Source organism: Cyanistes caeruleus, chromosome 19, assembly GCF_971803275.1.
Source record: "Cyanistes caeruleus chromosome 19, bCyaCae1.hap1.1, whole genome shotgun sequence".
In the NCBI taxonomy this organism is placed as follows: Eukaryota; Metazoa; Chordata; class Aves; order Passeriformes; family Paridae; genus Cyanistes; species Cyanistes caeruleus.
The window spans coordinates 4,977,965-5,004,778 of record NC_141719.1 but is presented as its reverse complement, the minus strand read 5'-3'; the positions used below and the strand labels follow the sequence as shown (position 1 = coordinate 5,004,778).

The following is a 26,814-nucleotide window of genomic DNA, read 5'->3' as shown; positions in this document are numbered from 1 at the left end:
GGCCAAGAAGACAAAGAATGAGAAACAAAGCCAAAAGTTCACCTCTGCTATAGGAATATTTAGGAGAGGTTGAATGGGAAAATCTGTTTTTACTACTGCCATGGGCATTAAAACCAACAGGCTCCTCTTGCTTAGCACTGCAGAGAAGCCAGCACATGAATAAGCTGCATTTCTTCCTATTATGGGACTGGCCCAGAATATGGAGAACACAGCAAAAGCAGAAGTACAAGAAGTGAAAGACAGCAAGCAACACCAAGGTGAAATAATTCACTGTCATCAGTGCCAGGAAGCCTTTATGGCTGTCAGACAACTCCCAGCAAGAGGGTTCTCTGGGCATCCCTTAAAAACTGAGCCCAACTTACTTTGCGCAGACTCATCTGTTTCTTGTAAAAGTTGTCCCACTCCCGTTTCCGACGCTCCTCATTGTCTTCATCCCAATTGCCACTGCCCTCTTCATCATACCTGGATAAGGCAGGAAAGCAAGAGGAACAAGCATTTCTGTAGCTGCAGCATTAACTGGGGGACAAGTTTGGGAAGCCACCCCAACAATGCATCCCACATCCTTTCTGAATGTCTTCACTTTGAGTTTCTCCACCATTCCCCAACCAGGACAGCAGTGAGTGAACTCCAAAAATTCACAGCATTTGTTAATCCCATCAACTAGCAGGCAGTGGCATGAACTAAGAACACATAACTAGTGTCCTGAGAATGGAGGACTCCATTTCAGAAGCTCTGCCAGATCCTCCCAGGGGGTTCAGGAGTCACTGCCTCTTGTCATGTACCCCATTTGTCAGTCCCTCCTGCCCTGGGAGCAGAGATGGCAGAAAGGGCACAACACCCATTCCTCAGCCTCACTTGTTCACAGGCTGCTGCAATAAATAAAATACCCATCTCTAATACACTGAAATGCAGCAGCTGATCCTCACCAGATGTAGCCTCCCACAGCTGCCAAACTTAGAGGTATCACAAATCTGAGCTTTAGAGCTGCTGAATATTACAACTTCCAAGGCAAAACTACAATCAGATCATGGAAAGGTTCAATAAACCAAATGGCAAACACTGTTCTGTACAACAGCATTGGCTGAGGCTTTTCAGGTCCTGAGACCAAATACAGGCTTAAGTCACAAGTCCTGGTTTCCTCTGACTCAGCTGGACTTGGCCAAAGAACAAAGGCATCAATCTCAAGCTTTTTAAGGTAAAGCAGAGTGCCTGGCCAGCCTACAGCTCTGTGTATCCTGGCACAGCTTCATGGGCAGTGCCAGCAGAGCAACTTCATCCTGACACAGCCGCACAATCACTGCAACTCTGCCAGGGAACAAGGGGAAAGAGAAGTTGTCACTTCCACACTGCCAAGCCTTTTAAAAAATTCATCATGTTTCCCACTGCACATCTTCCTTTTGCTGTCAGCCTGACAGGGTAACGCAGCAATCTGCAGAAGAATCTGACACTGGCACTTCATAACATTCTCTGTGGTGACTAAGTCACATCAGTGGCCCCTGGCCTGCTGGCCCCCAAGACAGTTGTCTTAAATCAGGAATGAACTGTGGACCATGTCATCTTGGTGTCAATTTTAAACATTTTAGATCCTTGTGACTATGAACAGGCCAAGCCCACTTGCTGCTTTCAAAAATTTCAGGCTAGTTTCTTGAGCCAATTACATTGTGCAGGGCAATTCTTAGCTCTGTCAAAACAGCTTTTGGTTCTCTGGGACACGAATGTGAACGAGGCTGCCAAAGTGTGTGGAAAATGAAATTCCAGCTGCTGCTGCCAGAAAGTTGCAGGAAAATACCATCCACACAGAAACATGTGCTGAAAATAGGAGTGTCTGGGCCTGCAGCTGGTGGATGCTCTTTTCTCTGATGGCTCCTAGGAGATGAGTATAACCTCTCTGGTACAAACCTGCTGAAGCCTCTGCAGCCTCTCCTCCCGCCCTCATACAGCTCTGGGTCGTAGCCATCCCAGGAGGATCTTGTGGGCCCGATGCAGGTTTTGCTCCAGCTGTTGCTGCAGCATTCCAGTGCCTCCAGTTGTCTTTTCACTGCCCCTGGGTTCTTGCAGAAGTCACAGCACTTGTTGCAAGGTGGCGTGACGTCGCCGAAGTACTTCGCTATGGCAGCGTGGCGACAGCTTGGAAACACAAGGCAAAATCATCTGGTCATCACTCCCATCCACAAAAACTCCACCCTTCAAATGTAGGGTGTCTTTATTTAAAGATTTGATTCTTGTTTTTTCACAGAGAATGTCTATTGCAGCAGGAATCACAGGTCTTAATACCTGGAGCAGAATTCAGGCTCTGCTACTGGCACCTTAAAGTCTTTCTGCCTCCACTTCCCCATATGTAAAAAAAAAATCAATGTTAATCTCTTCTGCTAAACCTTCTCAGATCTTTGAGATCTGCAAAAGGATCAGTTGATGAAATATACATTTATTAATTCTGTGTCATTGGCTAAATATATTCCATGTCCTAACAGGATGGCTATAGGTAAAGAGGCCCTGTTGGTCACTACACCTCAGAGTGTATCTCTATATCTAACACTGAAGAGCTTCTAGGTTTATTATTTGTAATTTTAAAGTGAAGAAATATGTATTTGAAGACACAAGAATATAAAGCAAGTCCCAGAAGTAGAGTCCAGAGTGAGGTCACAAGGGAGCACCATTCAGATGACACAGCCTGGATCTTGATGGGCTGACACATGCTCCAGATCAGCACCCAAAGTTTGGGTAGAGTCCTACATGCATGAAAACCAGTCCATTTGCTCACACAGGATTGCACAACCAGTTTACCAGGATTAGCAAACCAGCCATGTGAAGATAATTAGATTCTTCCAGAAATTTTCAGATTTTTGGCAGGCATTAATGTTTTGGAGTACATAGAAAAGAACTTGGTGACAATATACTCACTAGCAATACAGGCAGGAAGTAATTTCTCCTCTAAAATACTCCCTAACTTAAACCAGGAAATACACACTGATTTTGGCAAAGAATGAGACAGTTACTTTCCCCCCTTTTTTTAAGAAAGGAGAATTTAGAGGAACTTTTTAAAACTAAAGTTTCACAGCAGAAGTGGCTGGTTGTGCATTAGTCAAAATGCTGATAATAAATATATGAAAACATTCCCTTCATCAGGCATTTAGAGATCAAATCCTGCAGCCAAGTGGGAACAAAAGTTATTTTAGAAGAAAATTATTTTACTACAAGTAAGAACAAGGTGGAAAATTTTCTTCTCTACCAAGGTGTGCCCTAGCGGCCTTACCAACTTCATCTGCAAAAAGTGGGTCACAGAAGGGAAAAGAGAGTGAGCACCTCATTTACTCTTATTCCATACCCTTTAAGGCATGTCAGAACTTGCCAGAGATCTAACAAACACGGTTTTCATCTTCACTTGTGTCTGTGTGTGTCTGGGGGGAACACAACTACATGTTACCAAAGCATCTCAAACAAACCCTGCAAAGGGGCTGGAGCTCGCTCCTTTCCATGGCCTGGGAGGCTGATCTGGAAGGCAGCACAGCAGCAGGTCACAGGTTCCTGTCCCCTGGTAGTGACCTGAGTGTACTGAAGTGCCAGGGGGCTGGCAGTGCTCAGGTAAGGGGCTGCAGCAGGGTGTCTGCACCGTGCAGGGCACCAAAGCCTGGAGAGGGCTCCGACAAAGCTGCCTTTATATCCCCCTGCAGAGCCACACTGACTCACTCTGCTCCTGCACTCAAAGAGCTCCTTTCACATGGAGGGGAAGGGTGGGGGAACCGGGATGGGGGCAACACATTCGATCCCCTTGTCCTGCCTTTCCAAAAGAACTACTGGTGCTGCCTGGCTTGCCAATGCAACGTGACTATAGAAATGTCAGCGAGCTGCAAGTCAGCTTTTTGTTTCCCCAAAAGAAAACAGGCAGGCATTCTCATTAGTCCGTGTCTCTTCCCCTTGCACGCACTGATCTGTATTAGAGTTAATTCAGTGAGGCATTCAGTGAGGGACAAGCCCTCTCCCCACTCCCACAGCTCACCAGGCTTATGCTGGGGAGGGACAGCCACACACACCTCTTGTCCTTTAGATGCCCCAGGGGAGGGCTTTGGTGGAAGCAGAGATCAGCTGTGAGCTCACTGGAATTTAGAGTTCCAGTGTCTAACCCATCAGGCTTGTAAAACCAAGCCCTTTTCCACCCAGCCTTCTGTAATTGCCTTTTTCTTCCTGAAGAATTACCCGGACTGGGGCCACAGCCCCACTTTAGCCAGCGGTGTTCAGGAGTTGGGCCATAACGGAAATTCAGTTGCAAAACTAAAACTGCAATCCTATAATTAAGTTCAAAAGGCAAAAAACAAAGTTACTAACAGGGATGCTGGGGTTAATCACTGGATTAATGCTTAACACAAGAGTTCCTGAAACATAGTTCGTTATGCATTAACATGTGAGGGGAAAGCTTCCCCAGTCACACCAACACCTGACTAATGCCCACGAGGTGGAGATGATTTACATAAATTAATGGTAGTTTGTACTATTATACATGTCCTAAAATTATTTCATCTTTTAAATATGCAACTGTATTATTTGTCTCCCCTCACCCTTCAAAAAGAGTATGTACGAGCTGACCATTGGTCTCTAAAATGTCTAAACAAAATGATGTCATTTCAGACATCCCCTCCCACACATTTGAAATTAAGGAATGGGATGAAGAGCAAGTAACGAGGTTTATTAACACATTTTTGTCTGTGGCAATACATTTCAGGAAAGTGCTAAACTGACCACAAAGCTGCTTGCACCTGTGTTGTTTTGGTAGTCCATGTCTTTATACACCAAATAAAACAGGAGCCCTGTTTCTGCAATTAGGAGAAGCAGATGGACAGCCAGAGAAGAAGCAAAGTCACATATCACAAAAGAAGCTATGCATCTCCAAAAAACACCAGAAAAAAGCATTCCATTGTGTAAGCCAAAGGATAAAGAGCCTCATCAGAAATGCTCCCTGAAATAAACTCAGAAAGTCTTTAAATAATATGAAGTGAAAGGGTTAAAAAATGTAAAAATCATATGAGGGCAAATTAGTTATGCAGTTGTCAAGCCAAAGCCACTTAATGAGCTTTATCAAATAGAAGAGCAAGTCATGAGGTTGATGAGTACTTCTAATTTTGCACTTCTCTGAAGGACTGTGTCCTTTCAGCATCACCTGAGCTTCACCCTGTGAGACAAGACAGTGACAGTCAGCTGTCCCTAGAATACAAGAAGCAAAAAGCTCAGCATCAAGACAGTAAATTACTTGGCCAAGGGCACAGAGCAAATTCACCATTCCCAGCATCAAATTCACCATTCCCAGCATCAAATTCACCATTCCCAGCATCAAATTCTGTCCCTAGAATACAAGAAGCAAAAAGTTCAGCATCAAGACAGTAAATTACTTGGCCAAGGGCACAGAGCAAATTCACCATTCCCAGCATCAAATTCACCATTCCCAGCATCAAATTCACCATCCCAGCATCAAATTCACCATCCCAGCATTGTGGCTGCTGCCCTGCCCGTGGCAGGTCTCTCTTACAGGGCTGCACTGTCCTTGTGAGTACTTGTTCTGCTCCTTCACTGAACCCAAGAGAAAAGCTCCTTCCCCAGGGAGCCAGAAGGAAACTGGGCAGTATAAATAAAAGTTATTTGCTTTAACATTGCCCCGAACTATCGCAGGCAGGGAATGAATTCAAGTCTCAGGCCAGAAAAAGGCGTCATTAAAAGGTAAAGAAGAAGCTGCTGTCTCGGAGGAGATGCACAGAGGAAGGCAGCAACAAGTGCCGGCCCTTGGGCGGCCCGGGGAGCTGGCACCGGCTCTGGCTCAGCCTGCGGTGGCTCCTCTCCCTCCCTCCCTCCCCTTTTGGCACACATGTAACACGAAACTTCGCATCTCCAGGACAACCAGCAACAAAAAAAAAAAAAAAAAAAAAAGGGCCGAGACAACAGCTGGCTGTCAGCAGCGGAGCAGAGAGAGGAGCCGAGCGAGCAGCGAGCCGCAAGCCAGGATGAGGGGAGAGATGACGTGAAAGTTTGAGAAGACGGGAGGAAAAACAAGAGGGGAAGAACTCGCGGTCGGGTAAGGCTGAGCTATCGCTGCTGTTCGGTCAAGCGCGGCACCCCACGCTGCTCAGCGAGGGGCTGGAGCCCGGGCAGCTCCCCCTGCTCCTGCGGGAGCCACGGAGCACAGCTTGGGAGGCTCCGTTTGCTTGCCGGGGTCACCGAGGAGCGAAGGTGGCAGGAGAAAAGCTTTTAATGGGATTGCGGAGAGCGGCGCCGCAGCCGGCCCGTAACAAAAGGAGCTCCGAGCCCGGGCTCCGCGACTCCTCTGCCCCTGACAAAGGCCGGCTGCTCGGGCCCCTGCGCTCCCATCGTCCGTGTCCCGGTAAGCTGGGGACCTGATACACGAACAGCCGGTGTGGCCAGGCCAGCTGGCTCCGAGGCTGTGCGTGCCTTTAGCGAGGAGCTCGCAGCACAGCGATGAAACCCGAAGGGTGCCAGCCACAGCTTTCCCCCGGAGCTCCCACTTCTATCCCCCAAATCCTGAAGGAGAGAACTCAGAAAACAAACCCTGGTCGTGGAACTAGCACACTGTTGCAAGTTAAGCATCTGTGTCCAATAGAAATAAACGGAAAGATTTTACACAGTTACTAATGAGATCATTTAAAAAAAAAAAAAAAATAAGAATTCAGGCAGTGTATCAGGCACAGATGCTGCTTTAGTGTTCCAAACAGCAAGAGAACCCACTGCTCTGAGAGGCACGTTCCTGCACATACACAGCTCACGGTTCACAGTAACCAGACTGTCAAGTTTGAGTGCAGCAAGAAGGGAAGGAAGAATGAAAGAATCACCTAAATACATGAAATTTTACAACTTAGAATCATTTAGGTTGAAAAAGACATTATAGGCCATTGTGTCCAAGCTTTGGTTTTGCAGAGGTGTCCCACCACCTGTGCTCCCATCTCCGTTTTGCTGTTGGGTATGGGAAGAAGGGCTGGTAATGGAGACTGGCCAGATAAATCCCCATTTTCTGCCATCTGAAGCTGACTTCTCTGTTTGGAAGCTGCTGCAGCTCCCAGCACTGAGCTGAGACCCCTCAGCCTCTGCCAGGAGGGGCAGTGAACTGTTTACAAACAGGAGCAGAAAGCCAATTCTCACAGAAAGAGGGCTTCTCAATCTTACACATGCCTGTAGGGAGGAATGTTAAGGATCAGGTATTTCCACTTCTCTCCATTTCCATTAACGAGGAATGGAGGGCAGGTCTTTCTGACCTACATGTTGTACAAACATGGAATTGGAACTGCCTGAGTGAGGAGATGTAGCTCAGACCCACAGGCCTCCAGCCTGGCCCTAAGGCTCAAGGGGATGGAGGGAAGTTTCCACCCTGCTAATGAAGAGTCTCTGTAGGCTGGTTGTTGCAGTTAAGGTAGCTTCTTAAATAAAGCATGTGAAAAAACAAAGTTCAGCAAAACAAAAAAAAGAAAAAAAAAAAAGAAAAAAAAAAAAGAGGGAGGAGTGAAGGGAGAAGGGCAGGGGAGGGAAGGAGGTAGAGAAACATGCCAAATTTTCCTGGCCAAAAGAAAATCTTAATGGGTTTGGCTGGGGGCTTGTCCAGCTGCAGCCGTGCTGTTCATGTGTGGGGGGAGAGGCACAGCAACGTGAAACACATGTCTGGATAAAAGCAGCAGGACATGGCTTGTGTTACAGCTGTCACAGTGCACAGGGCTCAGCCACAACAGTGGTTGTGGGAATGAAAGTACAAAATAATCCAGTTTGATAAGACAATGTCTGTAAGACATCCCCCTGATCTCAGAGCCTGCAGCGGGCCAGAGGCACCCACTGGGCAGCAGGGACTGTGAGAGGCTGGGAGACAGACGGGGGTGGGGAGCAGAACCCACCCCACACCTCCCTGCAGGCTCTCCCCACCACCCCACACCTTCCTGCAGGCTCTCCCCACCACCCCACACCTCCCTGCAGGCTCTCCCCACCACCCCACACCTCCCTGCAGGCTCTCCCCATCACACCACACAGCCACAGCTGATGACATTCCAGACAATTCCTCCTGAGGCAGCAGCTGCTGCTGCAGATTTTGGTTTTGAGCTCCTACACCCCAGTAGCACCTTTACTGGGATTAGTCCAAGATATTTCAAAAAACTCAAAAATGCATGTAATTTATGAGACTTGTAGATGTGAGGTCAAGGACATGGCACAGAAGTGGCTCTTGAAAGGTGGAGGAGTTTCCAGCACTCTCAGGGCCTCCAGATGCTGGACCTCAAACACAACTACTGATAGATCCCACTGTGTTTGTGAAGTCACTAAAGGCTTTCACAGGCACACAGCTACCTCTCAGTCAGCTTCCTGGGAAATGGATATTTTGCTAATATTAGAATAGACTTTCAGGCTAGATTCAAGCATCACCGACCCTTAAAAAAGTTCTCTTGTAGAACTACAGGTTTATTTTTAAAATTGACCTTTTCATTTCATTGGATGGCTCCGTGTTTTGGTTTCCCCACTTAAAAAATTTCTAGTAGTGAGGAATTATCTCATGGGGTTTTGTGGACATGCTTGTGGGATGGACTGGAGAAAACCAGGGTGCTCTGCAGAGGTGTAAAGAATCCCAGCTCAGTGCCCCAGCGGGTACCTCTGCTACTGAAACTGGGAATTCAGTGCCTTTTTATATTAATCTAATATGAGGTTGTAGGGAAGAGAAGGCACATTTACAGGGCTGCCTCAAAACCCATCCCCAAATGGTAGGTGGTAGAGATGAGAGGGTATTCCAGCCAAAGGGTGACCCAGGCAGGGCAGCTTTAAAATCTCAGGAATGTGTGGCCTTCTGTTCCAAACCAACAGACAAAGTCCCAGCTTTTCTCCCATGGCATTGAGCTACAATTTACTAGTTTGGGTGTGTGATGTTAAAGGGCTGAATTCTCTTGATACTGGAAACTATTTTCATCTGCTTGGGAATGAATTATAGGTCTGTCTGGCTCTGTGCACTCCTGTTTTAGGAAAAATGGGCTTGTCTGAGCTACAGTTAAGATTCACATGGCTGGTCAACTACAGTCATGGCAGCAAACACTGCATTAACAATGATGAGAGAAAACCATGCACTGATAATACAACTGCATTTCTATGGCCCTTTTCATCTCAGCAGTACGCTTAGAACAATAAACAATCATGAAGGAATTATGACATGCCAAAATGCATCCACACCGTAGGCACACCTAGCAACCCAGCATTGTTTGAGAACAGGAAACACTGCAGACCTTATCCATATAAAATCAGAAGGACATTTCAGGGACCAAGAACAAAGCTGGTACGTTTTGAAACTGGCCAAGCCTTCATGTTCTTTAGAAAGTGGCCAAGTACAGTCAGAGCTTATTTTAGAGTGTTAGACCAGAATAAAAAGCATCCCCTCCCCTTTGGCTGCTCAGCAACCTCCTTCCATGAGGTTGGGCTTGCCTTGTAAGATTTCCCACCAGATAAGCCCCCACAGTCCATACAGGCTTCCCATCCGAAGGTCCCATACAGGTCCAATTTCAACCAACTGATTGGACTTGTCTGAGTAAGAACAACACAGCATTTGCTTCTTCAGAGCCAAGGTCTTAAGGAAAAGCCAAGGCTGCAATGAGAATGTTGCCCTGGCATTCTACTTGATGGGAATATCAGGAATGCTCCAGAGACCTTACTTTGTAAGGTCTCTGGAGCACTCTTGCTGTGGGCAGTGGAGGAGAGCCAACTTACCGTCACTGGGATTTGCTGCATTAGGACTAGAGGCTTGAGCAGCTTCTTGTTCCACCCCAAACTCCCCCCTCCAAAACTTTTATCTCCACTTTTAGGTTACTAGAGCAACAAACCCACACAAGCACAGTAAAACCAATGGATCAGGATCATGGCAAGAACAATATGAGGAGCGTGGTTGGGTTAGGAGCAAACAAGAATGGAAACCACACTTTCATCTAAATCCATCCTAAACAGGCTCAGTGAACAAAGTGTAAGAAGTATTGAGTAAAACAATGGCCCCTTCAGTTTACAACTACAGCAAAACCAGGGACTTGTTGCCTTTCTATCTAAAGATTCCCAAGCATGCTGTAAACTTGGACACACAAGAATTAACAAACAAAGCTCTGATGTGGTTCCATGTTCTGCTGTCTTGCAGAGATGAAGTCACCCAACAGTGGGATGTGATGACTTACTTAAAGTCACAAAACCAGGGAGCATCTCTGGCAGGCCATGGAGACTGCCTGTATTTACTAACTTCCAGTCCTGGGGCTAAACCACAAACTTAAATTTGTGCCTTTTGCACTAAAAAAGGCTGCTCAAATACCCCCAGGGCTATGTGTAAACAAGTGTCTCATTCTCAGCAGCTCACCCACTCCCTACAGTTCACCTTTGGATGCAGCTGTGTCCACACACAGATCAGGACAGACCAGAAAACCCTGCTCAATATAGAGCAATTCCAAAAGACTCACAGCAGCCTCACCAGCTTCAGGCAGACACAGGGATGTCAGACCCCACTGTACATGGTCACCCCAAAGCTCTTTTTCTTGGAAAAAGAAGCCTCTATATGCAGCCAGTTCACAGCTAAAAAGGAACCTTGATGGAGGCTTTTCTCTTGAATGTCTAAATTGAAGCTTTTTAATGGCTTTATTCTCCAAAGGGCTGAGCAGCCAACTTCTTTGAGTGCTTCAGCATGGCACAAGTCCATTAAAACAACTCAGAAAGATAATTTCAGTGCTATTATGGCAATTTTCACAGCTTTCTTCAGTGGGCACAGCAAGATGAATCTGCATTAGTGCTTTCTGGGAATCTAAATCTGTGTAAGTCTTAAACACAGGACATGCACTTTGATTTTACAGGGTCATGTAATCCTTGCAGCTGAGCAGCACACCTGCAGCTGTTTGCCATTCCCCAGCATCATTTCTGTGCTCTGTCCTTTCAACCAAGGCTAGTAACTCATGGCACGTGGCAGAATGGGCCTTTTTTCTATCAAAACCAAATAAACCCAAATTAAATGATTTGATTTATTCCCTCCCCCAGCTTGGCTTTGCAACATTAGAGAAGGGCAGAAAGGTTTGATGATCTAGTTCCACTGGCATCAATGATTAGATGAATTTCTTAAGTCAAAACCATGAATTTCAGGCTGCCACCCCATCCCAGCAGGATGTCACAAACTGCCTGTCACAAGACATTGTGTTACTTTCTTTTCTACGTGAGATTCTTATCTTGCTTCTCCTTATCTGATTTTTACTTCATGTGAGCTCTACAGCTGTGGAACAGAATTTCCTGACATCAGTCTGACAATGTGTTATGAAGACCACATTGCACTGTGGTCATTCAGGATTTTTTTCCATAACATGGATCAGTTCCATCAGCTCTGCTGCCCTACAGCCAAGTCTCCTCTGCTCTGGAGGGTTCCCATCCCCAGTGGGTGAAGTTTTGAGGAAGGACAATGATGAGCAAGAAGAAATTCCCAGCTGAGGAAAACACTGGCAGATAATTCTGTTTGCTCCAAAGCCCTGAGAATCTCTGAGGTACTAACTTGGGTGGCTCCTCCAAGCTCTAAAACAGCACTCCAGGCCTAGAAAGTAAACTGTCAGTTAAGGCCTACAACCTTAAGTTTCAAATCTCTTAAGACTTCCCTATTTTAATAATAATCTTCACAGTTACTGCTTCAACTGAATATCCTGCACCACCTGGCCTTTACTACTGTTGGTGAGTGGAAGCTTATTTGAACACAATATAATAAAAGAAATTAATTCTCACAGCTCCACTCTGTTATTGTAATTAATGTCATCACCTTTGTGTTTTAAATGAGGCAGATGCATAAGACAACTGGTTTAAATCACACTATCCGTACCCTTGTGCTAATCTCAAGGGTAAAGTCTTGGTTCCACTGAAATCAATTGGGAAAAGGTCACATCAAAACTAGTCCTGAACAAAGATTTTACATCACAAGTAGAATAGAACATACAAAATGAATGTAACTGGCTTTCTTGGGGGAGTTTTACTTTTTTCCTTTAAGAATTATTTTATACTTCACCCTTTTGTCTTGCTGCAGAAGTCCCAAAGCAGAGAGCCTTTGGAAGCAGAAGAAAGTGCAGTCAAGCAGGAAAACATTTGCTTCCTCACATTGGAGACTGCACCACCACCATCAAACTTTGTCCCTGATGTAATTGAAACAAAGGTAAACAAGCAACATTCCTTGCAAGTTTTAGAATAAAAACTCCTTCACTTAGCTCCAGATCAGGTAACATGGCCAGAGAGGAATGTCCATTACAGAGATAGCCTTTATCATTTTCAACTAAGCACTTTTCCAATCCACATGGAGTTCTACAATTCTGATCAGTAATTTTACCTTGTATAGCCAAATTTCACAAGCCTGGCTCTTAACACCTGTTGCTTCTTGTGCAACCCAAAGCATGGCATGGAAGTTTACAGGAAACTCCTTATGAGGAGAGCTTCTGGACAGGCAGAAACACCTCCAAAGGGAACAGACATTTTCACAATGTTAGAGCTAGAAATTTTATTTTTAATTTTTTTTTCTTCTAGAGCCAAGAACAGAAAACACAAATCATTTCACCTCTGCCTCCTCCACCATCTCTTGGAATGGCAACAAAATTGAAAATCTGCTGACACAGAATCCTGCAGCACTAAGGATAAAGCAGCCATTGCTGGAGCAGCTCACTTGGGGTATGCAATCACCAGGAAAGAAGCACTTAACCCTAGTCTCAAAAATTACCTTTTCAGGTCAAAAGACCACAGCTCTGCCTCCTTTCTAAGTTCCACAGCAATCTTTATGTGGATGTAGATTTTCCATCCACCCCCATTTCTAAGAAACCAGCTGGTTCCAATTTTTATTCCTTAGCTTGGATTTAAAAGAACAAAGAAAACCCCTTTTGAATTGCATAAACATACAAAACTAATTTAACTTGGCACTAGAGCACTAAAGCCCAGCATGCAAAGAAACAGCCAAGGTCTCTCTGTCCTCAGTGTGTTTAGAAAAACTGAACTCCAAGCATCCATTTGTTTGGGTAACCAAGCCAGATGTGCAGTAAGGAACTAACTGGTTTGTTCTGGAAGTGCTGTCTTAGTCACTTGGCTTTGTGTTATCACCAAGATCAAGATATTAAATTGCAATGTTCAAGTCCCAAAACCCAGTGTTGTTGACTGTTACAATGCACACAAATCAGTACATTTTGATATAATAATGAAATAAAAGTTATAACCCATTCTAGTATTGACCTGTCCAAACACTTGTTTTAAGGTGGAACTATGGATATTTCTCAAAAATATCCAATTCCAGTTCCTGACTGAAGCAAAACTTTAAGGCCCATAGGTTTCATGCCAGCTAGTTTGTTGCAGTGCCTCCCAAAATTTTCCTCATGGGATAAAAGAGCACCAAATATTGGTGACAAAATGGAGGCACTTAACTTTAGCTAGACTAATAATATTTTCAGTAGCAATAGCTCTTGATGATCACTCTGAGAATAAAGAAGGCCTAAAATTACTGAGCAGGGCAGGAGGGATTAGCTCCACAAGGGAGATGTCTCCCTGACAGATCCAGGGGCTTTTGCTTTGCTCAGCATCAGCAGTGATGGGTGGAATCCACTTTTCAATTCATATATTGCTCCGTGGCTTAAAAGGAAAAAAAACCCTAAATTTAGCTTTCTTTATAAAATTGCAACTCATCTGTAAGAACTTGAAAAGCATCCAGCTGTCCCTAGTGAATGCAGACTTTAACTTTTAGTATCATACAGTAAATGTTAATAAAACATTATTAATGCTATTGTATTGAGATGTTGAAGTAAATGCCTTTGTTTTTGAAGGGGGGTTCTGTAGCTCAAAGTACAAGAAGCCTTCAAGGGAGTCTACTTCGTGTTACTCAGTAATAAACAACTGAAAACTATGTACAGTGGAGTTCAGCATTCAGAATTCAAGTTGGGTTAGAATTGCATTTGTTTCTGGAAGGACAAGTTAGCACAATTGGGGAAAAAAGTGCTTTGATTGGGTGAGAGCCAAGGGCAGGCACTGTCCAGTCTAACTCAGTGCCTGCTGGAAAAAGTGTCCTTGTAGAACACCGTTTGGACTTTGCTTAACAGTGCAGTTGACAAAAACACCCTCGAAACTGGATTTTGAAATTAAAACAGTGCCAGAACATGTAGACAATTAACAGTCCTCCACCTTAGCTACTGGGAACAAGGACTGAGACCAGATAAACTTGTTTTCCTTGTGATCACCAGCTGTATAAGAAGGCTGGCAGCTCCCTAGCATTAGTCAGTAAAAAGGTTTATTCTCTGTTTGGTTCTCCCGCAGCATAAAGCCTGGAGAGGTTGTGACACAATGTCTTCTGAAGGTTTTCTAAAGGAAGTTCAAGCCATTGGTGAGAAGTTTCTCCTTAAGCTCCAGAAACTGCCCAAGGCTGAGCCAGTGGAGATTGTCAGCTTTTCTGTGGTTCTTCTGTTTATTGGTGAGTTTGTGGGTGGAGGCAAAGGGGTGTCAGAATTTCTCTCCTCTCCTATGGGGGCAACTTGCTCCACAGGCTGTGTAGGTAGGCTGGTGGTGTTGGCTGTTGTTTTCTAGGCTGTGCTGTAAGGCCCAGGTTAATTCCTAGGTAATTTTTTAATACTCAGCATGTACCTCTACATGATTGTGGGGCATGACAGGCAGCAGTACAGCTTTCCCCAAAGCTCCCATTTTAAACATCAGTTAAATCAGCAATATTTTTATCAGCCCTGAGCTGCTGTAATGTTTTGATGCAGAGAAGACAGTTCATGACAAATGGTATTAGAGCATCTCCCTGCCACAGAAGACACTTAAGAGAGACTCTGAGTGTCATTCCTGTTCTGGCTCAGTGGAAGGCAGTATGCTTCAGATGAGCCTATTTATTCTTCCCTGGTAATGGCAAAATACCTCCTGCTGCTCTGTGTGGGGATGGCATGAAACAGAGAACAGCTGGATCAAGGGGGATGAACTTTGTTTATACAATGGGAAAACAATCAGGAAGGAAGACAGGACTTGCTCCCAGCCAAAAGGAAGGGTGTGCATCCAGCTGGACACTCCTCCCTGGGCTGGAATTCACCAGGTCACACCTGCTGCTTTATTTGGTTCATCCCTACAGCTGGTTCCCCACAGGCCTGGTTACCTGGCAGCCCAGGTCCAGGCTTTAAAGGAACACATGCACACACAGAGGTATGCTCACACTCTGACATGTTCTGCAGGATGGAACATGTCATCCTTTTCTACTCCAGATAAACTAACACATCACTGCCAACACCAACCATCCTGGCTCGAGTGGAGGACAGTAAGTTAGCCTGGTGTTCTGTGAATTGAACCCTTGCACTTGAAGTATCTTATTTTTTCAAGCTAAATACAGAAGAGTAAAGCCAACACAGTCATGAGTCTCTATGCTTAAAGAGTATGCTGAACTCACTCTTCAGAAATACAACTGCCAGTTTGAGTAACCGAATTCCCTCGAGTTTGGTTACTCAAAAATCCAAAGCTGGATTTTTGTCAGCTCCCAAACAACAGCCATTAAGTGATTAAAGAAGCCCTGACATGGCTTGGAATGTAGCTCTTAAGGTCTTGAAATGCCTAGTAATGATTGTCCAGATTAAATGGAAAACCAATACAAAGGAGCAGGAACTTAGGAGGAGGAAGATGGGGATATAGGGCAAAAAAAATTCTCAAGAAACCAGGCTTTGCCCATTTTGCTGCTCACCAAACAACTTGGAGGAGACATAGGGTTACTCTGCAGGGATTGTTCCTATGCTATGAAGAAATAGCCTTTGTTTCTCTTTCCAGTTACTGTGCTGGTGCTCATGATCATTGCCTGCAGTTGCTGCTGCTACAGCTGCTGTGGCTGTGATGGACACCCTGACTCCAGACACAGGAAGAGCCAAGTCCGCCCAGCTGCTCATTCATGAGGTGACACAACCTGCTATCAAGGACATGCATGGACATTGTGATTCAGTGCTATGGGAATGACTTTCCAGACTAGCCCACTGAAAATGGCAATAACAATATTAATTAACATGACTCAAAGGACCAGAAATCACAGCGTGGAATTCCTTCTCTCCGTGACAGCCACCACTGTGACCAGAAAGGTAAAGCTCCTTTACCATCACTGTCTCCCTCTTCTGGGCTGGGATGGGGTGGGAGGGCATGGACACAGACTGCTGAGAAAAGAGACAGCTTTCCCAAAGACAGCCCTGCAGCTGGGCCAGCTGAGGATCCCCTCTGGGACACAGGGCCACGGAGCAAAGCAGAGGCCATGCACACAGCCACACACGAGGCACTGCCTGCTCTCCTCACCAGAAGGATGGTACTGGGCCTTAGCAAAACCCACTGACACCACTGGGAGGTCCAATCACTCAAGTCATTGTGCATCAAATGATATTTTTGTGGCCAAACCTGTTGCAGGAGACATGTTTAGCTGAGATATCTGCTGAAAACAACAAATGGTGGACCTTCTGTTCCAGATGTGCCAGCTGAGGCTCTGAGTACAGCTGGTAACAACTGCCCCCAGTGTTATTTCATTGGTGATACAATGATGGGAAATTGCCAAAGAAGAAAACAGATCATGTGGAATACTCTTTGTAAACAGAAAGATGAAGGCAAAAGGGAAAAACTCACCAATCCTACAGCTTACTTTGATCATTCTCTGCTCAACATGCTCCCTTCTCCATGCCCTGTGGTTCTACTCTTCTGCTTATTGCAGATGAACGATCCTTGCAGAGCCTGAGCATCTCCTGTTCACCCAGGAGATGAACAAATCCCAATCCTTACTTGAGGAATCTGTGTGCCAGACGTCCTGCACTGTGTGCAGTTTATTTTAGTAGACATGAACATGATGCCAGGGGTGTGTTTATGAGCATGCACAGAGACATTTCAGAGGAGTGACACATGATGGGAGCCATCACTTCGGGGTATGTGTGCAGCAGCTGACAGAGGGCAGAGTGACAGAGCAGAGCCAAGAATGGGCTGGAGTTAACAAGTGCAAATAAATTCCTTTTCCATGCTGCAGCCACTGTGTGTGTTTGGTTTATACTCCAGTGAATTTCCAGAAGAGATTTATGGATGTAGAAGGCTGTGGCACAGGCCACAACTTCCACAACTGGCACAGCACAAGAAGGCCACAATTCTACACTAACTCTGAACCAGTGGCGTTTCACCCCCAAATGGGAGACCAAACACCTTTGTGAGAAGGTATAAAAAATTACATGCATGTAGAGAAGTTATATTCTGCCTCGGTATCCCAACTAAGTGTATGTACCAAAGCCAACATCTAGCTAGGGAGAACAGTCATCAAGTTTTTAACAGTGGGCTTTAAAATACTCTTGACAGTTCAAAAGGTACAGAAAATAAAGAAAACTCTGTAAAGAAATGTATTTTCTCTGTTGCCTGCACCTGTATTAGTAAAAGGCACATTACATCAGCTTCTTATGTATTTAATGCACTTTATTTTTTGCCAACAAACCGGATCTAGGTATTTGGTATTTTTGTACTGCTGCACATTGGAATATATCTGCAGCCAGAGACATAATGAATTGTCTAAGAATTATAAGAAAAATAAAATTCCTAAAACTAACAGTGTTACTTTTAAATTAATAAAAATAAAAACTTTCTAGTAGAAAATGAGGATGTTCTTTAGAAATAAATATTTGAGACTCAACAACTACCAAGAGCAGACTGCACTAGCATGAGGTACTAGCACAGTTACACTGAAACTACCAAAGTGTAACAAAACAAAACAAACCAAAAATTTCTTAGGCTGTCCCAAAGTTTTCACTGCCAGCCAACATGTTAGAGGGAAACAATCTCAAGCACAGCATCAATTCAAACATTCAGAGGTGCATCACACCAACCTCCTGTCCCATAAATCTTTGCTCATTTCACTCACAAATGAGTGGCAATCAAAGTGACATCAGAAGCCTCAGAACCTCTTTAGCACAGACAGACTCAACAGATGTTTTTGTATCTAGATTAAGTCACGAGACCCAGGGAAGAACAGAGCTCACTTTCTTTCCAAGCTTGTGCTAGACAGTGCCAGCTGCAGACATTAACAGCAGCCCATTGAGGGCTGCTCCAGCAGCACGGAGCCAGCCTGTGCTAAGACGGGGAAGCTTGGCAGGCTGGACACACAACAAGAGCTGACAGGTTGCTGTCACTGGGAACAAGCTGCCAGGCCTTATCTCAACAGGAAAAGCCACAAATGCATGTTTCCCAGTAGTGATACAAGTTAAACCACTGACAGATACCAGGCAGAGGAACAAGAGAAATGGCTCCTGTCTTATCTCGGCCACTGCAAGTTCCTGAATTGGAAACATAATAAACATAGCACTGTTAAAGAAAGGGAAGGAAAGAAAAATAGGCAATCCTCTAATGCATTCAGGTGGCCTTCTGGAGCAAAGGACCAGCCACTATGTAGAGGGGACCAATTTCTACACACTTGTCTGCACCTCTCAGACCTAATGTTCTGGTTTGGATTATTTTGTACCATTGCACTCATCTGGGCTATTCCTACAGCTAGGATTCAGACATGCCAGTTGTTTGCCTGATCTGTTGCTTCCTTGCATGCATTCAGAGTAACCTGAAAGATAACAGCAAGTGCCCAGGCTCCTGCAGCTCTTCATCTTGTCCTGACTACAAACCTTCTGGTCCCTGGGTCCCTGCTCAGCACTCACACAAGCTTTTGTGTTTAGGCTTCAATCAGTACTCAGATACAGGCACCTATAGGGAGCAGCAGTGAGGATGAATCCTCTTGTTTCAACCTGCAGAGGGAGATGCAGAAAAGCACAGAATAAGGCAAGGCTGCTTCTAACACAGCAACTGCCATTCCTACTGTGAAAGCCTAGGAGGAACTGCACGGGAATACTGTTACTTCAGTTGTGATGATATAAGTGTTGAAATAGCTTCTTTCCCTGAGAAACCTCAAAGTGCCAGCAAAGCCAGCCCCTCCAGTGAAGTCGTTGAAGTTCCACTGATGACTTAATGGAATAGCTTCTGTTCTGTAACATTATCCCTCTGGTTTGCTTGGCTTGTGAAAGTTTCCTTTCACACACATCTCACACATCACGCTCCTCCTTCTCCCCTCTCTCCTCTCTCCAGCACCAGCCCTCTAGTCTTCTCCAGTCAGGAAAAGTGATGGTTTTATTGCAGCTCTGGAATGGGTTTATTCACCTAAACTGTCACAATGAATTTTGGACTGCAGGGCAGTCCTGTTCACAGTCTATCTCCAGTCTCCTGCTGGAGCTTGCAACACAGCTCCAGGAAACACAGCCCTCTTCTCTCCACCACATCCTGCAGCCTGCCCTAGGCAGAGGCCAGAGTGGGCCTTTACAAGCACTGCAACAGCTGTAGGACTGGATAAAGCCCTGAAGAGGAAGAAATGTCTGAGGAACAGCTGAATGAGGACTTTTTAGTTGGGTTCAAGGCCTTTGATTTGATTAGATTAGCCACACCTTTGCAGAAAAATCAGCTGTTAATCATTTACTGCAGCCCAAAGAGGCAACTTCCAGGCTACCTGGACAAGTCTCCAGGTACAGCAAGAGGTCCCTCACCACAGGCCAAGATCTCTTGGAGGGGTGAAGAGGAGGCAACAGAGGAAACACCTACTACAAACCACAACAGCTTCAGGTATTTATGAAATGTCATACAGCTCTCCTATTCTGGGAGGTGAACTGCAGTTAGCAAAAGAGACAGGAACTTCCTGGGGTGTGCAGTCCCATGGGATTTCTGCCTTTGGGTCTGTGGAAAGAGACTATCTAGGCTGCCTCCTTTTTGAAGGCAAAGGACTCCGGAACAGCTTTGATGTCCTGTGTGGCTGGTTAAAGACTGAGAACAGTGATCTGCCATCTACCCAGAAACAAACCATGAACTGAATAAAACTGGCTGTGTAGAAAGAAAGAAAAACTTCAGCAAGTGTGAGCTTGTGCTTCAAGTCAAATCCAGTCTGTTGAGGATGAAAAATTTTACAGGAGTAATTCTTTTTCTTAAAGTACTCAGGATACAGACAAAAGAGGCAGCAAGTCAAGCAAATTTTCAAAAATAACCAATATATTTTCATACATCTTCATAGTCACATTTACAAGAAAGTGTGAGAAATATTCCATCCTTTCCCTTGAGAGGCAAGGAAGCTTCACTAAAACCACAAGATGCTCACAAAGAGATGCTAGATGTTCTTTAGAAGGCTGACAGCCAAGTCATTATTCAAAGTATAAGTGAAAGAGCAAGTGAGTAGAACCCACTGAGATCCCAGTTTAAATTGTTACTGGACCTTGTGGGAGGAAAATTTATGCTTTTATTGCAGAGTAACAGAAACCATTAGTAAAGCAGACTCCATTAGCATTACACCCTCTTTAACATAATTGGACTATTCTAAGCCCTATGGAAGAAACAAGTTGTACACGATCTTTGCTTATTATTGGTGGGGTTTTTTGCTTGTTTGTTTTTAAATAAGTGTTCATTTAATCTCAATTTTGTCCTCAGAGTTTAAGCCCCCAACTCCCCCTTTTAGAGATCCTTCCAATAGTATCAAGGAATTTATCCCACTGAATACTTGTCTTTCATGTACAGGCTGTACAGCTGACAGAGTTCATACTGAACATGCTGGAGAGACACTGTATTTAAAATATTGATAAACTACGATTAAAATGAATCTCAACTGTCAAAATGCTGTAAAGCAACAAGCAGCTTTTCCTCTTTATATCTCTATAGATCTGACTGTTAAACCAGTCTTGTCTGTGTTTCCTCTGGTTTATGCTCCCATTTCTGTGAAGGGTGACCCTCCTCTGGAGGGGGATGCCTGCAGGCACAGACACCATTCATACCTGCACTGGTTTTGGGACTGTGGTTGAGGGCATGGAGAGAATACAACATCTGACCCTGTTGTTGTCTGCCCCCAGCAGGGTGGAAAGCCAGCATGTCACCAGAGCAAGAGGCATCCTCAGTTCTGGAAGACCTAAAGAGACTGATTTCAGCGAGTGACTGGGCTCTTGGAGGGCTGGTGGTGATTGGCATCTTCTGTCTTGTTTTTATTGCTCTCATCTTATTTGCTGCTATCTTTGGGTGCTGCACATCTCCAAGGCACCAACGGGGTGGTTCATAGACAGCAAAGTGGGGACCCAGAACTTGGTACAGCTGAGCAAGAACCAGCCTGGGTACAACCTGATTGTGTTGTTGACAGAAAACTCTCATCTCACTCCCTGGGTGGTTATTTCTCTCCATGTAACTTCCCTGTATCAAGAGCAATGTCCAAATGCCAGCAAGTTCTTCTGCAGGCCACAGCAAACTCAATACATCAGGCTGTCTGGATTCAGGAACTGCAACATTTGCCAAATCCAAAGTAAACTCATCTCTGAATTTCATCTTTCAAGCAAAACCACCAGCTAGAGGTGGAAAATGGTCAGCCACCACCTAAAGCTGATAAAGATGTGTTCTGCTGCTGCAGCTATGTCGGTTGGGGATTTTTTTTACCTTGCAAAAGAGCAATAGGAAACTGGCCACTGAAAGCTTTGTCTGAACCCATTCTCTAAAAGCAGCTTAGACCATTGTCCTCCTCTCATACTCAGGCCTAAATACACTATGCAAACTTGCTTGCCAGTACACAATCTGTCTTTATTTGTTCTTATTTATAACCTTGCAAGGTCAGAGTTTGAGGTTTGTTTTCACTGTTTGGATAGTGAGTAGAACTGTATTAATCCAGTATGTAAAAAAAGAAATGCAACGTGGCTTTGCTTTCCACAGAACCTCAGTTTCCTGTAGAGTTATGAGCAGGGAAGCCAGGCAGGGGTGCTGCAATATGGGATGGGTTCATATCCTGGGATCATGGATTCATGATCATAGGATCATATCCCATGATATACAGTTGGAAGAATGGATCAAGTTCAGTAAGGGAAGAAAAAGTCTGGGAGAAGTGACTTCTAATTAGGTCAGTGATATTCCCTTAGTCAGATTATTACTTGGAGGGTGGTGAGATACTGGCAGGGGTTGCCTAGATAAGTTATGGATACCCCATCCCTTGGAAGGCCAGGCTGGATGGGGCTTGGAGCAACCTGGCCTAGGGGAAAGTGTCCCTGCTCATGGCAGGAGGTTGAACTAGGTCATCTTTAAGGTCTCTTCCAACCTAAACCATTCTGCGATTCTACAAAACCCAGCCACAACAGCCATCTGTGAGCTGGGAACACACCCCAGAAGGAGCAGAGCTTCTCAGAGAAGTGGATCAAATTCTTAGAACAAGAAGCCTCCCAGCAGCTGCTTCACAGCATCACCTTGACTTTGGGCAAAGAAGTGTGCCCCTTCAAGTGCCCCAGGACTCAGTGTTGTGCCACACTTCAGTAGAAGCAAGACTATCCCATAAACCCAGGATTTGTTTGCCAAACGTGACAAGGAGAGAAGGCACTAGAAAAGCAGCACATGTTACATTCATGCTGAAAAAACTGTCCTAGACCCACATGTGAAAAATGAAACAAAATTAAGAACTTGTGAGCATGAAACACAAAGACCATTTTCAGTTAGTGAACATATACTGCTCTCTTCCTGGAAAAAATATAGCTTTGATGTCTTATCCAGCACAGAACAGCAATTAGTACAATTACAGCATACAAGGCATGAACTAAACCTGAACAAGGCATATTGTGGTTGCTAGTCTGCATTTAGATTGGGCACATCCATAATTTGAACCTGTTTCTGAAACATTCTAAGCACCATCAGGTCCTTTTAAGATCACTGAGAATCACAGATAGTTTGCAGAGTGGAGACCCAGAGATTTACAGAAACATTAAATCTAAATGTTTCCATCCCATGGTTCTGTTTGCCCCCTTAGGAGAGGGGTGATGTACTTAAGGAGGAGAGTCAAAACAAAAGCAAGTGCTAAATCAACCCATCATCAAAGACAGAAGTTAAACATTCCCCTGACTTGGTCAGACTCCAAGACTTTGCAGTTAACTCAGAGGTGGGAGTGATGAGAGATTTCTTAGGGACACATGCAGGATCTCAGCCATAAGAGTTTCTTGGAACAACAGGGCATGTTTTCCCCAGCATTAACAGTGGTGTTTGAGAGAAATGCACTCACCCCAGCTCCTCGCAGAAGTTCACGATGGCATCAAAAGCTGTCATCACAGCTTTGTCAGACTCTTTTAAGGTGCCTTTTTTTTCCTGAAAGTAGATGGGACAAGGAACTGTAGTCTTCAGTTTAAATATACATAGATAGAGTGACTCTGGCATGATCAAATCCAACCCTTCTGAGCTGCATGGCAAACAGCTACAGACACCTCCCTGTCTCTACTCCAACTTCTGCTCACCCATTCCTCTCTAATAGAGCTGGCTCTGGCAGCCTTTTCCTTCCCTGCTTCCCTTCCTTCTGCTATCCCTTGAAACGGGGCTCCACACAGCTCAGAAAATTTCATTTCACCTTTTCATATTCAGAGGGTATTGCAGGCAAACCAGACCAGAGCCAAGGCAGTGTATCCAGGCAGGTGGATAGAGTTCTGCAGCTCTCACCTGGATGTTAGAGAGCTCCTTCTTGATCAGGAAGCTGACTTGATCCCGGTCATTCCTGGAGTAATAGAGGCGGCAGCAGGATGGTTTTCCATCTCTCCCAGCTCTGCCAGACTCCTGGTAATATCCAGCCATTGACTTGGCAATGTTCCAGTGGGCAACAAACCTGCATGTGGTAAAACAGGGAACATGAGGCTGCAGGTTTGTCAGAGCACTGGACACACACCAGTGTGGTGTCTGTGGGCATCAACAACAGCAAAAAACAGGGCAGCAAAACAGAAAAGAGGATGGAACACAGCAAGAGAATTTGCACACTGAAGTTTTAGTCATCTTAACACACAAGACATGGAAAGCAGCACAGCTATAAGAAAATAAATGCACCTGGAAGCATGTGAGCAGGATGCCACTCCAAATGGATGGAAAAGAATGAGCACATGAGTATCCCAAACATAAAAACAACTGTGCAGCTATGAAGACTGAGAATAAGGACACTGAAATAAGGAGTTTGGGAAATTTTACCATAAAATACAGCATTAATAAAAAAGTTGTATTTATTTTGTAGGATGCAAACACACCATTACAAAACACATTTTTAAATACTTTACTTTTAAAAGACACTTAGCCAAAATCTCCATGGGAAATTCCACCTCACTGTTCCTTTCAGATGAAGGCAACCCTCCTAACCAGCAAATATGACTATAGAATCATTACTAAATTTTATGTAAAATCTGCAGGAAGGTTTTTCAACAACACTGCAAGACTGCTTTAATCCTGCTTGTACCTGACTATTCAGCAATTCTGCTTATACCTGTTTTGAGAGGATTGGGCAGCACAGTAATGCTGCCAATGTTTTCAAGTCTTCCTTAAAGCCAGCATGACCCAAGGGCAGGTATGATGCATATGGGTGTAGCTAAAGATTAAATGACAAAAACAAGCAAACATATTTCTTCAAACACAAACATCCCAGGAACAGGCCAAGCAGGAAGCATCAGAGCCTTGTACATTTAAGTCCCATCAGGAAGTTTGCTGAAGAAATTGATAAATAATTTTAAGCAGGACTGAATTAACAGTGAAGACAGAGGAGCAGATTCCATCAGAAAAAAAGGGACACCACCTCTGTTTTCCCTTTTGTCCAGATGAGTCACCTCTAGAAGTTGTCAGACCTGATCTTATTTGATAACATATGCATGAATACTCAGAAATCTGCCAACACACAACAAAGACTAAGCAGCAGTGTCTTGTGATCTAGGCTTGGGTATAATGTTATTTTTAAAAAATCCTGTGAAGAGACATTTTAACTCCATTCCTTGAAAATTAACCAGATTACAAGCACATTTCAGCCATATTTCACTTTCAGTCACTACTATGCATTTCAGTTACTCTTTGCCCTTTTTAATGACCACTGGACAGGGCAGAGTGGCTTCAGCAGGTCATTAATTCATGTCCCAGGAGACTCCTCACTTCTCTGTTTAGAAAGGTGCATCAAGAAGTAAAATTGTCACTGCTATAGGATCCTGCTTCCTGGCAGCACAGTTGTGAACTGATGGGATTGGCTCAGTGATATCCTGCCCTCCTTTCACAGGATTCAGAGCAAGTTCTGTACATGGATTTTAAAGATCAGGTTTGTTGTTGTCTGAGCTGCACCTGAATGATCCCTCTAGTAAGTGATCATAATAATAACTCAGCACAGCCATATTGCAGGGCATATATTCTAACACAGAGCCCTTATGGGGACAGCAGTCTCAGAGGAACAGCAGTGGAAACCATGTGCAAAGTTTCTGTCCTTGGACCAGAGCTGTATCTTTATATGGTTATTGCCCTTTGTGAAGGGCTATTTTTTCCCCATTGCACTGCAAGAGATCTCCAAAAAAAGCTGGCTCTGACTATTTTAATAGAGGGTGGATGAATTATTTTAGCTGCAGATTTTCTTTCCACTGCTTTTTAACAGCAGCTATTGCATTAAGAGAAGTGAAAGAGACAGCTGTGATTGCACTGAGATGGCTCTTTCTGAAACCCTGGAGGGTGTGGCAGAAAAGCTTTCCTTCAATTTTCTTGATTTTAAGGATGACTGGCAAAGAAGAGCTCTGCTGCCTTGTGTTTAAAGTTTTTACAAAGCCCTCCCAGGTTTGGTTTTGCTGCTTCTAAGATAAAAATCTTCCAGCACTGGTTTTGTTGGTTTAAGCAAGTGTTCATCAGGCAGTTGAGTCAGGTGTATTAGGTAACAGAGCTTGAGACTTTTCCTTCCCCCTGCTCAGGTCTCAGTCTCTGGTGGTGCACAACACTCAGCCTCACACACCTGACGTTTGCTTTGTCTACTCCCATTCCAAAACTGATGGTTGCAACAATGACAGGGATCTTCTCCTCCATCCATTCATTCTGGACAGAAGTCCTGTCAGCTGCCTTGAGGCCTGGGAAGAAAAAGAGAAGAAAGTAAACAACACCACAAAAAAACCAAACCAAACAAACAAACAAGCCCCACCCCCCAAAAAAAGAAAAAAAAAAAACCAAAACCACTCCATAAACAAACAAAAAAATCCCCCAACCAACAAAACCAAACAAATGAAAAAAACAAACAAAAAAACCACAAAACAATAAAAAACCCAAACCAAACAAACCAACAAATACTACACCCCTAAAAACCACCGACAAAACAAAACCCCCAAAAAAGCAAGAAGAAAAGAAACAAAAGGATTTTCTTTCTCATCCATTTCCCCATTGTAGGCCAACTCCCTCACTAAAACTGACATGATGTACATACTTCCTCTCTTCTCAGTGCTTGGCCTGGGACCAAGCAGAAGTCAGCAGCAGATCCTTCTATTCCAAAGGAAAAAAAATCTAGCTCCCTACCTGGGATAAAAGCAGTTGTTATACTCAGGCCATGAAAGATCCAACAGCTCTGGAGACAAGGGAATGTCATTATGGTGAAGGGCCTGCACTTATCTCACAGACCTGATGTGTGAGCATCACACAGATTGCAGAGCATGCCTAGAAAGTTCTTTTCTAGGTAGCCCCAGCCCAAGTGGCAGAGTTCAGTTCTCCCAGCTAGTGAGAGATGCAGACTCCAGTACCTGCATGGTAGGCCTTGGCTTTCAGCCCTCGGTAGCTCAGCTCAATGGCCAGCTGGTCACACACATCCCTCATCCTGCAGTACACGATGCCACAGCCGGCGTACACCTGGGAGCCAGGAGACAAAGGCCAGGACAGCCTGAAGTCAAACAACAAAGCTGCAAATACAGCCCCTCATGCTCCTAGTAGACACAAGGCAAGAACCATCTCACAGACACACCCAGGTGCTGAGCTGCTGAGAGTTGTTTTGAGAATTAGTATTAGAGCAGGAAA

General features: G+C 44.6%; 2 protein-coding genes and 1 long non-coding RNA gene across 10 annotated transcripts in view; 1 reads left to right on the top strand and 2 right to left on the bottom strand.

Annotated features, from left to right (window-relative positions):
• The window catches only part of RECQL5 (RecQ like helicase 5), a 38,338-nt gene that overhangs the window by 6,688 nt on the left and 4,836 nt on the right, over nt 1-26,814 (bottom strand). For all 4 annotated transcript variants that reach the window (XM_086856731.1, XM_023938608.2, XM_023938610.2 and 1 more), the window contains exons 5-10: nt 26,544-26,649; nt 25,772-25,883; nt 23,479-23,641; nt 23,051-23,133; nt 1,900-2,127; nt 363-462 (exon numbers count right to left, since the gene is read on the bottom strand). In XM_086856731.1, coding sequence (XP_086712857.1) covers nt 363-462; nt 1,900-2,127; nt 23,051-23,133; nt 23,479-23,641; nt 25,772-25,883; nt 26,544-26,649 — 792 coding nt within the window. The remainder of the gene's footprint in view (nt 1-362; nt 463-1,899; nt 2,128-23,050; nt 23,134-23,478; nt 23,642-25,771; nt 25,884-26,543; nt 26,650-26,814) is intronic.
• On the bottom strand, nt 4,661-9,118 carry LOC147649805 (uncharacterized). Its single transcript, XR_015277908.1, has 2 exons — nt 7,978-9,118; nt 4,661-7,915 (listed from the first exon to the last, which is right to left on the bottom strand). It is a non-coding gene; the product is annotated as an uncharacterized LOC147649805 (long non-coding RNA).
• On the top strand, nt 5,729-21,587 carry SMIM5 (small integral membrane protein 5). 5 transcript variants are annotated; one of them, XR_002868552.2, is made up of 7 exons: nt 5,729-6,058; nt 12,038-12,163; nt 12,529-12,669; nt 14,293-14,446; nt 15,781-16,082; nt 19,477-19,614; nt 20,883-21,587. XR_002868552.2 is itself a non-coding variant. In XM_023938611.2 (5 exons), exons 4-5 carry the CDS (start codon nt 14,320-14,322, stop codon nt 15,900-15,902), a joined length of 249 nt encoding a protein of 82 aa, XP_023794379.2. In that variant the 5' UTR covers nt 5,729-6,058; nt 12,038-12,163; nt 12,529-12,669; nt 14,293-14,319; the 3' UTR covers nt 15,903-17,566. The 5 variants fall into 5 exon arrangements, 1 of the variants encoding a protein (XP_023794379.2); XR_015277905.1 differs by lacking the exon at nt 5,729-6,058 and adding an exon at nt 9,221-9,292; XR_002868557.2 differs by lacking the exon at nt 19,477-19,614 and having other exon boundaries at nt 20,886-21,587.